At 31.7% G+C, this 12,426-nt stretch overlaps 1 protein-coding gene across 1 annotated transcript; it reads right to left on the bottom strand.

Annotated features, from left to right (window-relative positions):
* Positions 1-998: 998 nt before the first annotated feature.
* On the bottom strand, positions 999-5,422 carry LOC139866451 (putative hydrolase C777.06c). The gene is made up of 12 exons (XM_071854685.1): positions 5,123-5,422; positions 4,398-4,522; positions 4,155-4,267; positions 3,412-3,453; positions 3,266-3,321; positions 2,913-2,989; positions 2,683-2,802; positions 2,434-2,510; positions 2,281-2,344; positions 2,123-2,173; positions 1,983-2,031; positions 999-1,308 (listed from the first exon to the last, which is right to left on the bottom strand). Exons 1-12 carry the CDS (start codon positions 5,307-5,309, stop codon positions 1,190-1,192), a joined length of 1,080 nt encoding a protein of 359 aa, XP_071710786.1. The 5' UTR covers positions 5,310-5,422; the 3' UTR covers positions 999-1,189.
* Between the last annotated feature and the right edge of the window lie 7,004 nt (positions 5,423-12,426).

Genomic DNA, 12,426 nt, shown 5'->3' with positions numbered 1-12,426 from the left:
CTATGAGCTGGCTGTGGTGAATAAATCACGACCTTTCAATTAGGTCTTCTATAATCAATTTTTTTATAATCAATATAATCTTAATTCTTTTTTTTAAAGGAAAAAATACACACTCACCTAATAATAACACGAATATATAATCTCAAGGTCGTAAAGGTGACTTCGATACCGCCACGCTATTGGCACTTTAGTAATATAATCCTAATTCTAATACTCATATTCTAATAATTAATTAATTAATTAATTAATTAATTAATAATAATAATAATAATAATAATAGTAATAATAAACAGTAATAACAATATAGTAATACTAATATGATAAATATTATTATTATTATTATTATTATTATTATTATTATTATTATTATTATTATTATTATTATTGTTGTTGTTGTTGGATCCATGACATACATTAACGGGCAATTAATGAACTTGAAGTTTTATTTAATTTAATACTCATTAATTTAATCTATTATTTATCATTTTATACATGTATTAATTACAAATTATAATATTTTTGGAAATTAAGACTTCATTAATTTCACGTTAACGTATGTTACGAGAGCATACATTAGCATTAATAATAATACTAATGATGAATGATAATAAGGTTTGCTATACCACCATAAGATATTTTATGTAAGTTTTGAGCATGAAACATTTTATGAAGATATTAAAATTTCAACTAGACTATTTTGAATTAGTTTGTTTTTCAATGTTTGGGATTCAGATAGTTAATTTTATATAATATTATATAATCTAATACAATAGAATTGACTGTTAATTATGAAATAAACTTTTCAGTTTTCATTTTCTCAAATTGATGATATGTATAAGTTGAATAAAATGGCTTTTGTATCCCTTTTTATGTAAAGAAGAAAAGAATGTCAATGCATGTTTACCTCTTTTTAAAAAAGAATGAGGTGACATCACTCATATTGTAATGGACCCATGTTCAACAGAATTTACATAAGAAAACCTTTGACAAGATTTACATGATCACATAAAATTGTCACCGAGTCAACTCACCATTTACTTACCATCAAATTATCAGCCATCTTTTACATTTGATGAAAACCAAAAGTTCAAAATAAATGAGGTTCCAAAAATGAATACAGCTAACCAATTGTATCAAATTGTTGTTTAATATTGTGTTGTCGACTTCTCTTTCAAAAAAAGAGAGAATGTTATAGGTTTATAGGAACGCGAAGGCCATCATAACTGAGTTGTACATCTAGACCTTCGGTTTCCATCAACTTTAAGAGACCTTCATTCACTTTCTCGTGATCCATCAAATGCATCATACCTTTATCAACACACACACACACACACACACACAAACAAGTTGTCATTTGATTAGTGACCCATCCATTTCAAATTAACAAGGATTACTTTTCATTAGGTAGCAATTTCAACACGTTTTTGTCACCAACGGCTGATTTTCATGCTAACAGGTCAAACAAGTAACATTTACATCTTACTGGGAGGAGTTGATATTTCAACTCATCCTTTTGATAACTCGACTCATAATTCAGTACAAGTTTCTAATGCATGATATGAGTGAATTTATCAATTTTTCCCCATATTTGTTGTCCATATTAACTATTTAAGTTCACAAAAAGAAATTTATTATTTGTATGTATTTACCTAATAAACCATTAACTGATGGCCGTTATTACACACTTTCAACCTAACTGTGTTTAAAAGACAAGGGTAAATTTGACAATTACTCCGTTGTATAGTAAAGATTCGTTAATTTATTGATTACACCTATCGTTCAATGAATTTTCTTATGTTTGTGGAATTGAACTATAAAAGTTGGACACAGGGACTAATAGGAAAACAAGTTTAAACGAGTCAAGCGCGTTAAAAAGTGTCGTTGACATAATCAAGTATTCAAGTGTCCATAAACTTCTAAACTGTTTAATTATAAGAACTGGATCACTATTCAAAAACTAAAATAAGATAAAATAAAAATACCTGTGAACAGGGTTCTTTTTGGCTTAATTTTACGTACTTCTTCCAAAGCCTATAATTAGAAACAACATTAGCACCAACACGATAACAAAGAATTAATAAAAAAATAAGAAGATTAAATAGACAAGTTCGACAAATTCAACCTTTGGGAGTCCAAAATGTGTCGAAGAGGATCGATCTGGCCTCAAAGCATCCTGCAAAAAAAATAAAAATAAAAATAAAAAAAAATAAAAAAATACTAATAGTACAATTTTTAAAAGTGGGCGTGAATATCCTACAGAAAAAGGGGCGATATGATTACAATTATAAGGATTTCACAATCTCTCAAAAGTGGATAAGTCTCTTCGGGTATTTCACTAACATCACTGCAACAATCAAATAATTATCATTAGAGATGTTGATTATATATGCGCATTTGTCAGGGTCTTGTATCGTACGAGTTTGATATTATTACCTGATGTAACAAACGTCGCCAAAGCGGAACCCCAATGACCGGTAGTTACGGCCATGCCACACTGGTAGAGGAGTAAACTGACGATACAAGATTTCACAGCAATTAGAATTTATAATGTAATTTTATAATAAGGTATTATAAAATAAATATATCTATTTACTAGTGTCACGTAATCCAGTCTTAAACGCTAAAGACTTGTTTAGACATTGCAAACATATTAAGAATTTGAATTTGGATTCGAATTCGAACCTTTAGGTCGTGTACAATGAATGGCTTTTCATGTATAATGTCAAATTGTAACTCTGAGACAGCAGCTCCAGGTGTGACCACACTCGTGTCTACTAGATAATAATGGGTTTTTTTCATCACCTGCAATAAATTATTATAATTGTCATTATTTTTACAATATGGTCACTATTTAAATAGATTCAGGTAGCAATATCACGATGAACGGTTTATTTATATTTTAACTTTATAACCTCAAAATCACGTTCTGCTACATAGATAGGAATATGTGGTTGTACATTGTTTGTCCAGTCACGAAGGTCATCCAAACCTAAAAAGTATACAAAACCAACTTCAGAGATATGAATGTAATCATATTCAATTCAATAAACATTTACGTATGCAAGAGAAGTGTTGGCGGGTTGGTTCAAACCCAACCCAAATGGATTCAAGTTGTACATGAAGTTTCCATTTTGACCATTTATTTAACCCGCCCACTTTGCAACCTCTTGTGCAACTTATGGAACATTAACGTGAGAATGTAAAACTATTATAAGTAGTTAACATCGCGGCCTAACTATTATAAGTAGTTAACATCGCGGCCTACCTCCAATTGCATCAGCATGCGAATGAGTTATTAAAACCGCATCTAATGTTCTTATCCTGACATAAATAAATACATATTGAGAAAATAAAGTTTACGTATTCTTGTAGAGAAAATATATGCAAGAGAAAACGAGACAATAATCTTACCCGTAAGTAGGAAACCAGCGAAGAGCACTTTGGTAGAAAAACCTGAAAGGCGAAAACCGAATGAACCAATTTGAGTTGCTATTTACTATTATAGAAACAGGTCAAACGATTATAATTCACGCGTAGCATACACGAGTTTTTACAACTTAAATTCAAAACTTTATTACTAAACCAAGGTTGCAAAACTTGCTACTCAGGAGTACTCTGTCGGGACTTTGAAGGAAGTGCTCGGCACTCTGGGATTAATCGGATTGGACTTTTTATTATACATTTAATTATTAAATTTTAAAATTATATGTGTAAATATAAGAAGAAAAAAACAAAAACATAACCTTAAACTTAAACATAATTGTTTAAAAACATTAACATAATCGTTCATTTGTTCAAAAATTGCAAAATTCTAGTTTGAATTAATACTAAAATGATGACCAAATTTCACTTTGACCGACGTAGATCGATTAATTAAATAGATTTCGGAAAATCGAATCGGTCTATTCTTAAAAGGAGTAATTGGAACTTTTTAACAAAGTGCACTTAACTATCCTTCTGGAACGAAGAAAGAAGAACAACAATCTTTAGGAATTTCGACTTGTTATAACCCATTCTAGAAGATTATCATTATAACGGGTCAAGAAATTTAAGAAGCACAGTTGCATTATGCAAACATGAAATTGATTTTATTATATATCCTTTCAAAAAAAACAATAAACTACAAAATCAGTGATGAAAGAATCTTTACGTACTTGCCCGCATCTATCAGAATGTTACATATGCCAGAAGGTCTAGGATAACGAATAAGAAGGCTTGTATTAAGTCTCCTATTCTTATTTCCAGGTTCCACAGCTTTTGAACACACCTAAATATACATCGAGACACTAATATTACAATTATAATTCTTAAAAAAAAAAAAACGACACAAAACACATCTGTAGAAGCATAAATCGTGTTTGTGATTATAGAGGTAGTTAATTCAGTTAGATAACTACCGGGCATTTCTTTAAGGGATCGGTCAGACAGCTGACTCGTGGAATCCCTTCACTGGTCCCTGTCCCTATAAATATGATTTCTGGTTGCTCAATAGAATAAGATACTGGCTCTACCTTCTGTACACCTGCAAGTATGTTTTTAAAGGCGGTGTTTGGCATCAAGTTTTGATTCTGACTACATAATCAGTTATTTGGTGTTTGGGCATGGTTAAAAACTGAAAATAATTTTGATTATGTTATTATATAGTGCCATATAATTACACATTGGAAATCAGTTTATAAATAGCTGCAAGTTTATCCTTATATCACAATTTTAAACATTATAAGCACATAATAACATATATACCTAATTCAATTATTTCCAGAAAATTAAATCACGAAAAATTACTTCAGTGACACTTCACAATTATTTGCAAAAAAAAAAAAAAAAAAAAAAAAAAAAAAAAAAAAAAAAAAGATTCAAAATTTCCTACATGAAAGGTAAATTTCTCAAAAAGACTTGAAATTCCCTAAATAAATTAAAATTTCGCAAAACAAAATAAAATGTCAGTTTATTTGGTAAAGTGTTGATCAAGTAATATTTCCTTAAAACAGTGTCCATGAATATACCTAATCACAAACAAGGGAGCTTTTGCACTTATAATAATTACAAAAATTGAATTAGGAATCACTTTTACATTACATATAATATTACAGAAATTGAAATTTTTTTATGAGATACTTACTTGAATCAGAGTGAAGGGAAGCATTAGCTGAAAGAATGCGGTTGAAATTACGAGGGCCATTTATATTATACTTGGAAACTGAAAGTGAGAACGGGTTAGTATTTGTATTTGAGAATGATAGATGTCGGGTCAGATTAGCAAAACGGGTCAGAGAAGGACGAGATGCTGCTTGTGTCAACATCATCATGATTTCAAGTATTATGTGATGATATGGGGCTCCGGTCAGCACCCGTCGGAGTCGGTCAATAACGAAGACTAATGAGACAAACAGAACCCCTTGTTTAAGAAAACGTTCTTATTTTTAATTTTTAGGTGGCGAAGAAAAGGATAACCGAAAGTTCAAAGGGTCGAGATATCTTCTTTTCTAAATAATTTGAACTTCCATCCTTTAATTTACAGCCAACTCTAATAAACACCCTAGAAAATATAGTAAATTACACACATGTCTATGAGATATGTACTCGAAGAATATTGTTATACTGGTTTGGTCCATATACTTATATGACTTGGATGGTCCGTCCATGTAGTCTACACTTGTAACACACCGATAATGCTTATCCCTATCTAATGACCCGTCCTAATCCATCTGGACGAATACATTACATTTGGTTACATCGCGAGGTACTTGACATCTATATGATATATTTTACAAACATTGCATTCGTTTTAAAAAAAAAACAATCTTTCATCACATCGAAAGTTGACTGCATGCATACCATTTCATAATATATCAAACTAATATTGACTTAATAATAATCTTGATGAACTCAACGACTCGAATGCAACGTATTTTGAAATATGTCATGAATGACTCCAAGTAATATCTCTAATATGAGCAAATGCACAGCGGAAGATTTCTTTCATACCTGAGAATAAACATGCTTTCAAGTGTCAACCAAAAGGTTGGTGAGTTCATTAGTTTATCATAACAATCATTTTCATTAATTTAATAGACCACAAGATTTTCATTTCAATTATCATAAACATCATCTCATATCAGGCATTTCGCAAACTGCATAGAGATAAAAATTATTCATATGGTGAACGCTTGATAAACGAACTAACAGGATGCATATAGAATATCCCCATCATTCCGGGACTCTCATCGGACATGATAATCGAAGTACTAAAGCATTCGTAACCCGAATGGGACATGTCAAGGTCCATAGATTTATCTTTAGGATTCGCGTCAATTATGGGCCACTTTCCTAATTCTTAGGCTACCAAGCTAAAAAAGGGGCATATTTGATTTCGATAATCCAACCATAGAATGTAGTTTTTGATCACTTGTGTCTATTTCGTCAAACATTTATAAAAGCAGTGCATGTGATGTGTGCAGCGGCGTATACGAAATAGTTATATTTTTACTACTAAATACGATATAATTTACACAAGTTTTTTTTATTTATATAGATGGAATATACATAAACCTTGCTACAACACTTATAGGCAGTGTACATAATCGTAGAGTAGTGTAGTTTTTAGTAAGTCCGGTTCGTTCCACAGGGAGGTAGCTGAGTTTAACGCTATATTTTTAACAACTATAATATATATTATTATATATAGTAATATTATTATAAAAGGGGGTTTTACCGTTTAATGACCGATTTGTCGATTTTAAATAAAGCGTAAAGATAAATGACGATAATATAAATGACAGAATTTAAATTGCGATAAAGTAAATTGCAGTAATTAAAATGACAGTAAATAAAGGTACGATGAAATATGAAATAAAAGTATTATGCTTATTTAAACTTCCGTAATCATGATGTTCGACGTGTTGATTTTAATTTATTACCCTGGTTAATTGTCCTTTGTCCTGGTTTATTTGATACCTATCTGGTTTTTGTCCATAATAGTCCATCGGTCATAATTATAAAATGCTCGTCAAATTAACCTTATTCCCGAAGTCAAATATTCCAACTAATTAGGGATTCGAACTGTAACAAGGTTTTAATACTTTGTTTAATGATTACACCAGGTTATCGACTGCGTATAATCCAAGGTTTTATTACTTTGTTAACAATTACACCAATTATCCTTGTATGTAATCCACCCCTATTTTAATGAGATATGAATATTAATTTACCCACTTGATCAGAATGAATAATCAATTACCCAACCCGAATAATTAATTAAATGATCGTAAAAGATGTCATATAAACGTCACTAAATAGAACATACATAATCATTTTAATAATTATTAGATTAACTAATTTGAAGATATGTTCGACAGATTCTAATGAGTTGTCATTCGATTAGACAATACCCCCTATCTATTAATAGTCAATAGTCAAATGTCCACAAGTGTCGGTCTTTTGTCCAAACCTTATTTATGGTACAAAATCTAATAACCCCGTCTTAATATTTAGTCTAACATCGTGATTACTTCGGCTTAAATAAGCATAATAATAACTTAGTTACGAGACATTAATTTAAAAAGGAAGAACATAGCTTACAGTGGTATTTAATCGCGTAGCGTTACACGGACAGAATTCCGACTTTAAAACCCGTAAAACATTTCTTACATTAACCCAACTAAACCATAATTTATTATTAATCTTAATTATAATTAAAATTATAATTATATATATTACATAGAGAGAAAGAGATATTGAAAAAGGTATATAAATTCGTCCGAAAAATGCTGAATTTATAGAATGTGGCCTGCTACAGTAACTCATGCGATCGTATGAGATTTTAGTGCAAATCTCATGCACTCGCATAGGCTCATGCACTTGCATGGGTTTTATGCCTATTTCCCATGCGATCGCATGACCGTCAGATCCAGCTCACATATTTTTTGTTTGCTAGTTTGTCGACGTTATTTAATATAATATATAATATAAAATAATTTATATAATTATTTAAATATTATATTATATTCTTGTACATAGTTGACTTATAATTTTAGCTCCGTTGCGTCGCGCGTTGATAGTTGGCTCAGGTCCCGGTTCCGGTTTTTCGAACGTCCTTTCGTATAATTTAATATCTTGTACTTTGAGTTTTGCGACTCGTGCTCTTGTAATTTTGAGACGTTTCTCATCAATAAATTGAACCACTTGAATTATATCTTGTACATTTGAGCTTTGGTCATTTGCTTCTTCAAATCGTCATTTTCTTCTTTTGTCTTCGCACTTATTTATTTAAACGAATATTACATAAAAATAGAACAATTGCAACTAAAAGCTTTACATATTGGAAGGATATTGATACTAAATATATGTTCCTTTTTAGCATTATCAAATATCCCCACACTTGAACGTTGCTTGTCCTCAAGCAATACAGAATTTAAAATAAAATCACACTTTACTCGAATCACTTTTTTATTCTCACACTTTATACATCAGTGATTTTGATACAGCGGTATAAACAATGATAGTAACATTGTGGTTTACAGTCCCACATGACTATGAAAATTTAGATCCTTTAAGGAAATTGGATCTTTATGAAAACATTTGATCTTTTGAAAATTCAATCTAGCTTTTACCTTAGATAAGTTTTCCGGAATAACCCTTCACCGGTGTTTGCAAAATATTTTTGTGGGTTGTGTGGGTTTCATATTTTAAAATTTTAGTTCAAAACTTGCGGTTTTGTGTCACCCACTTGTTAACCTTGTATTAGGAAAGCACACGTCCAGTATACTTGCTCCGTATATTACCTTTTGGTAAACTACCGTCCGGTTGTAAAGGAAAGTGTTGAACAAGCAACTGTTAAGGCAATGTCCCGTGACATGCTTTTGATTATGGTCTATATCGTGTCAGATGCAATTACTATCCTTTGTAGGAGCAATAGTAAAGATCACCCTATAGTTTTTCGGTCTGGCACAAGGTCCTGTCTTCGACCATGCTATGCAACCACCGTTCTTACGATTGACACCTGATTTGGTTCAGGTGGCCTAATGAATTCCAGGTGAATTCTTAGGATTTTACGTTCAATGGTAATGAACGCATTGAAAATGGGTTTTCAGAAAACAAATCGGTTTGTAATTTTGATCAAAATATTTTCTCGTTCAAGCTCGAGTTTAGATATCATCGAATTCCATGAGTTTGTAATTCTCAATCTTTAAAGTCAATCTCAAGGATTGAGTAATATCAGGCTTAAAAGCTGATTTTTAATCTTTAAGGAGATTATCCTTTCTGGGAGTCTGATTCATTAGTCTTATCAAGCTAATTTGCACGGCGCCCTCCCCATTTTATGAGACAGATCCTCTCATGGTTAGGATAAGTCTGACCACTTGGCGACCCTGTTTAATGCTGAGGTCCGTGGATTTCCTGCTGATTTTAGAGATGACTTTTCTAGATTTTTCGTCAACCTACAGTTAGTCTGGACGACAACTTCCTGACCTAAATCAAGAAGCGCGTGTCTTTTTCGGAAGACTTTACTTCCTTTTAATGATGGAATTGATTCATCGTGTAGATCCATCTATTCTTTCAAAGGTATTACAATAAATCGGGTAAAACTGATTAGTTTAGTCCAAAGCAAAAGTACCTTCAATAATCTGTACCAAATATGTGATATATGTTTGTTTTTTTTTTTTTTTTAAATTGGTAAATTCTTCCCACACTTAGCTTTTATTTATTTTTTTTCTTTGCCTTTTTATTCTCCTCTATTCCATTTTAAATGAATTCTAACGTTTTGGGTTGTTTCTCTATTTATGTTCTCTCCGAGGTAACAATAATTTAGGCATTAACACCTAGTTTTATCGTTCATAAATATGTGTAAACATGATTTTGAATTCATTTAGTTGAAATTTTTTCAAATTTTCACAAAATTTGGCAATTAAACTAAGTGTAAACCCGAGAGAATTTATAACCCTTCCCCACACTTGAGATCATGCAATGCCCTCATTTGCATGAAATCAGACTATAATTATAAATTCATGAGGGTGATTAGTGTAGAAAAGTGATTAAAAATACCGAGTTTGCAAACATATTATTTTATATCACATTTGATATTTTGCGTCTTGTCGTCAAAATTAGTAGCTTTTGTTGAACTTAATGTCAGTCTTTGAAAGTACTTTGTTTTACCCTGTTTTGTACATAAGATAAACTACAAACATATATATAATATATATATATATATATATATATATATATATATATATATATATATATATATATATATATATTTTTATAAAACCTTTTTTTATTAAAACAATTTAAATGAATAATTTTTTTTTAAATTTTGTTTCCTTTTACTTTAGGTAGTTTCGGTATGTTTACCTAGTCCGTCCCTCGACAAAATTTAAAATTTATCGTTTTAAAGCGATTGTTTTAAAAGCAAAGATTTTTGGGTTTTTTAATTTTTTTTTGTATACTTTAGATCAATAAAATTAAAAATAATGATAACAAAATTTTTCGCCCCGCCCTCGGGTAAAGCAATTTCGGTTCCATGACCTAGTCTTCAACTTACGATGAATTTTATAAATCATTTTTTTAAACTTAATGAAATAAAGTAAATTTTGTTTTTAAATTCACACAAAACTTAAATTTAAAAAAACATATTAATTTCATATAAAACCTACAAAATAAAAAAATTCAGAATGGGGGAAAGAAAACTAGTTCTTTAGTGTCTGCTAGTGGAAAAGACCAATCGGATTCCATTCTCGGAACTACACGAGAATAGAACAACTAACTTTAGACAGTGTTTTCCTTTTAGAACATTTGAATCTCCCCACACTTAGGTAGCTGTAGTGTCGAAATTGTGATTAACTTCATTGTCAATTTCTCTTGGACCATATTCAACTTGCATATCTGTGACTTTTGCTTTAAGCCATTGGTCGGATTCCTGTGTAATATCCACATATTCAACTAGTTTTGCCTTTTCTTTAGGCGATAGATTGGATACTAACCGGTTACATAACTTAAAGTTTCCCTTGGTTCTAGCATCGCGAATCCGTTTAATAAGTTTCTTCATTGAACTATTAATAACGGGGTCATTTAATTTCGCATCAACAACGGGGTTCTTTGTTATCAGGTCATCATTAGGTGTTACTTCATCTTCCCCACACTTAGGCGTTTTATTATTGTTAAGTACTACCGTTGGAGTTGGTAAAACAATGTGGTTTTTACCAATCGTCTTTGTTGGTTCAACGGTTTTGGTTGGTGGAGATTTAGACTTTCGACTCACAAAGGTGATTAATTTGTCACCATCACTAAGTGTCATTCTACCCTCTCTTACATTAATGAACGCCTCGGTGGACGCCAAGAATGGTCGTCCTAAAATTAGAGGAACGTTTGAGTCCTCTTCTATGTCAATGACAATAAATTCGACTAAAAAGATTAAATTACCCACTTGAACGGGTAGGTTGTCAGCAATTCCAACTGGGTGCCTAATGATTTGATCAAAGAGTCGAACACTCATCTCTGTTGGACTTAACTCACCTACTCCTAATCTCTTATATAATGAAAGAGTCATAACACTCACACTCGCACCTAAATCTGCTAGTGCATCATACATGACACAATCACTAAGTAGACAAGGAACAATAAATTCACCCGGATCACCCATCCTGGGTGGAGGTTTTGGTAGAACTGACTTCACCGAGTTTATCTTTACGGTTTTTGTTTCTTGTACTTTCTTATTCTTCTTCTTCTTTCCAGAGGTATCACAAACTTTATTACCTATTACTTGCTCATACTCAACTCCTTTTCTTGGAAACGGGATGAGTGGTCTGTATGGTGTCACCACTGGTTTACATACTCGGGTGGTGGTGGTGGTGGTGGTGTAATTTCTTCATTGTTACTCACATCTAAAACCTTCCCATCTTCTGATGCTAGTTTTTCAGAATTTGTTGACACCATATTAACATTCTCATTCCGAGGATTTACTTCAGTATTACTTGGTAGCTTTCCTTGTTCCCTCTCACTCATCATGCTAGCAAGAGTACCTACGTGTTTTTCTAGATTCAAAATGGAAGCTTGTTGAGTTCTTAGTGACTGATCAAACCTCTTATTCGTTTGGGTTTGAGATGTAATAAATTGTGTTTGAGATTCCATTAGCTTTGCCATCATTTCTTTCAGATTTGGCTTTTTCTCTTCGGTTTGTTGTGGTGGTTTATACAAGCTAGGTCTTTGTTGATTGAAAGTGTTGTTTTGAGTTGGTTGGTTTTTCGGACCTTGATGGTTGTCTAGTTATTGTTGGGTCCATTTGGATTGTAAAGAATGTTTTGATTTCGATTGAAGTTTGGCCTTGGCGGTTGATAATTATTTTGATAATTATTTCTCTGCCTTTTGTTCATGTAGGAAACATTCTCACGTTGTTCCATCGTTTGTTCAACATTACAATCTTTCGTTAAGTGT

Source organism: Rutidosis leptorrhynchoides, chromosome 9, assembly GCF_046630445.1.
Source record: "Rutidosis leptorrhynchoides isolate AG116_Rl617_1_P2 chromosome 9, CSIRO_AGI_Rlap_v1, whole genome shotgun sequence".
Lineage (NCBI taxonomy): Eukaryota > Viridiplantae > Streptophyta > Magnoliopsida > Asterales > Asteraceae > Rutidosis > Rutidosis leptorrhynchoides.
The sequence above is the reverse complement of the archived record's forward strand: the minus strand, read 5'-3'. Positions and strand labels throughout refer to the sequence as shown.

What these genes read in the sequence shown, in the direction of transcription:
- LOC139866451 (XM_071854685.1), bottom strand. Translation starts at nt 5,309, where the DNA reads ATGATGATGTTGACACAAGCAGCATCTCGTCCTTCTCTGACCCGTTTT. An exon ending in ATCCCTTAAAGAAATGCCCG is followed by an intron (nt 4,268 to 4,397) that starts GTAGTTATCTAA and finishes ATGTATATTTAG; the next exon opens with GTGTGTTCAAAAGCTGTGGA. An exon ending in GCATGCTGATGCAATTGGAG is followed by an intron (nt 2,990 to 3,265) that starts GTAGGCCGCGAT and finishes TATACTTTTTAG; the next exon opens with GTTTGGATGACCTTCGTGAC.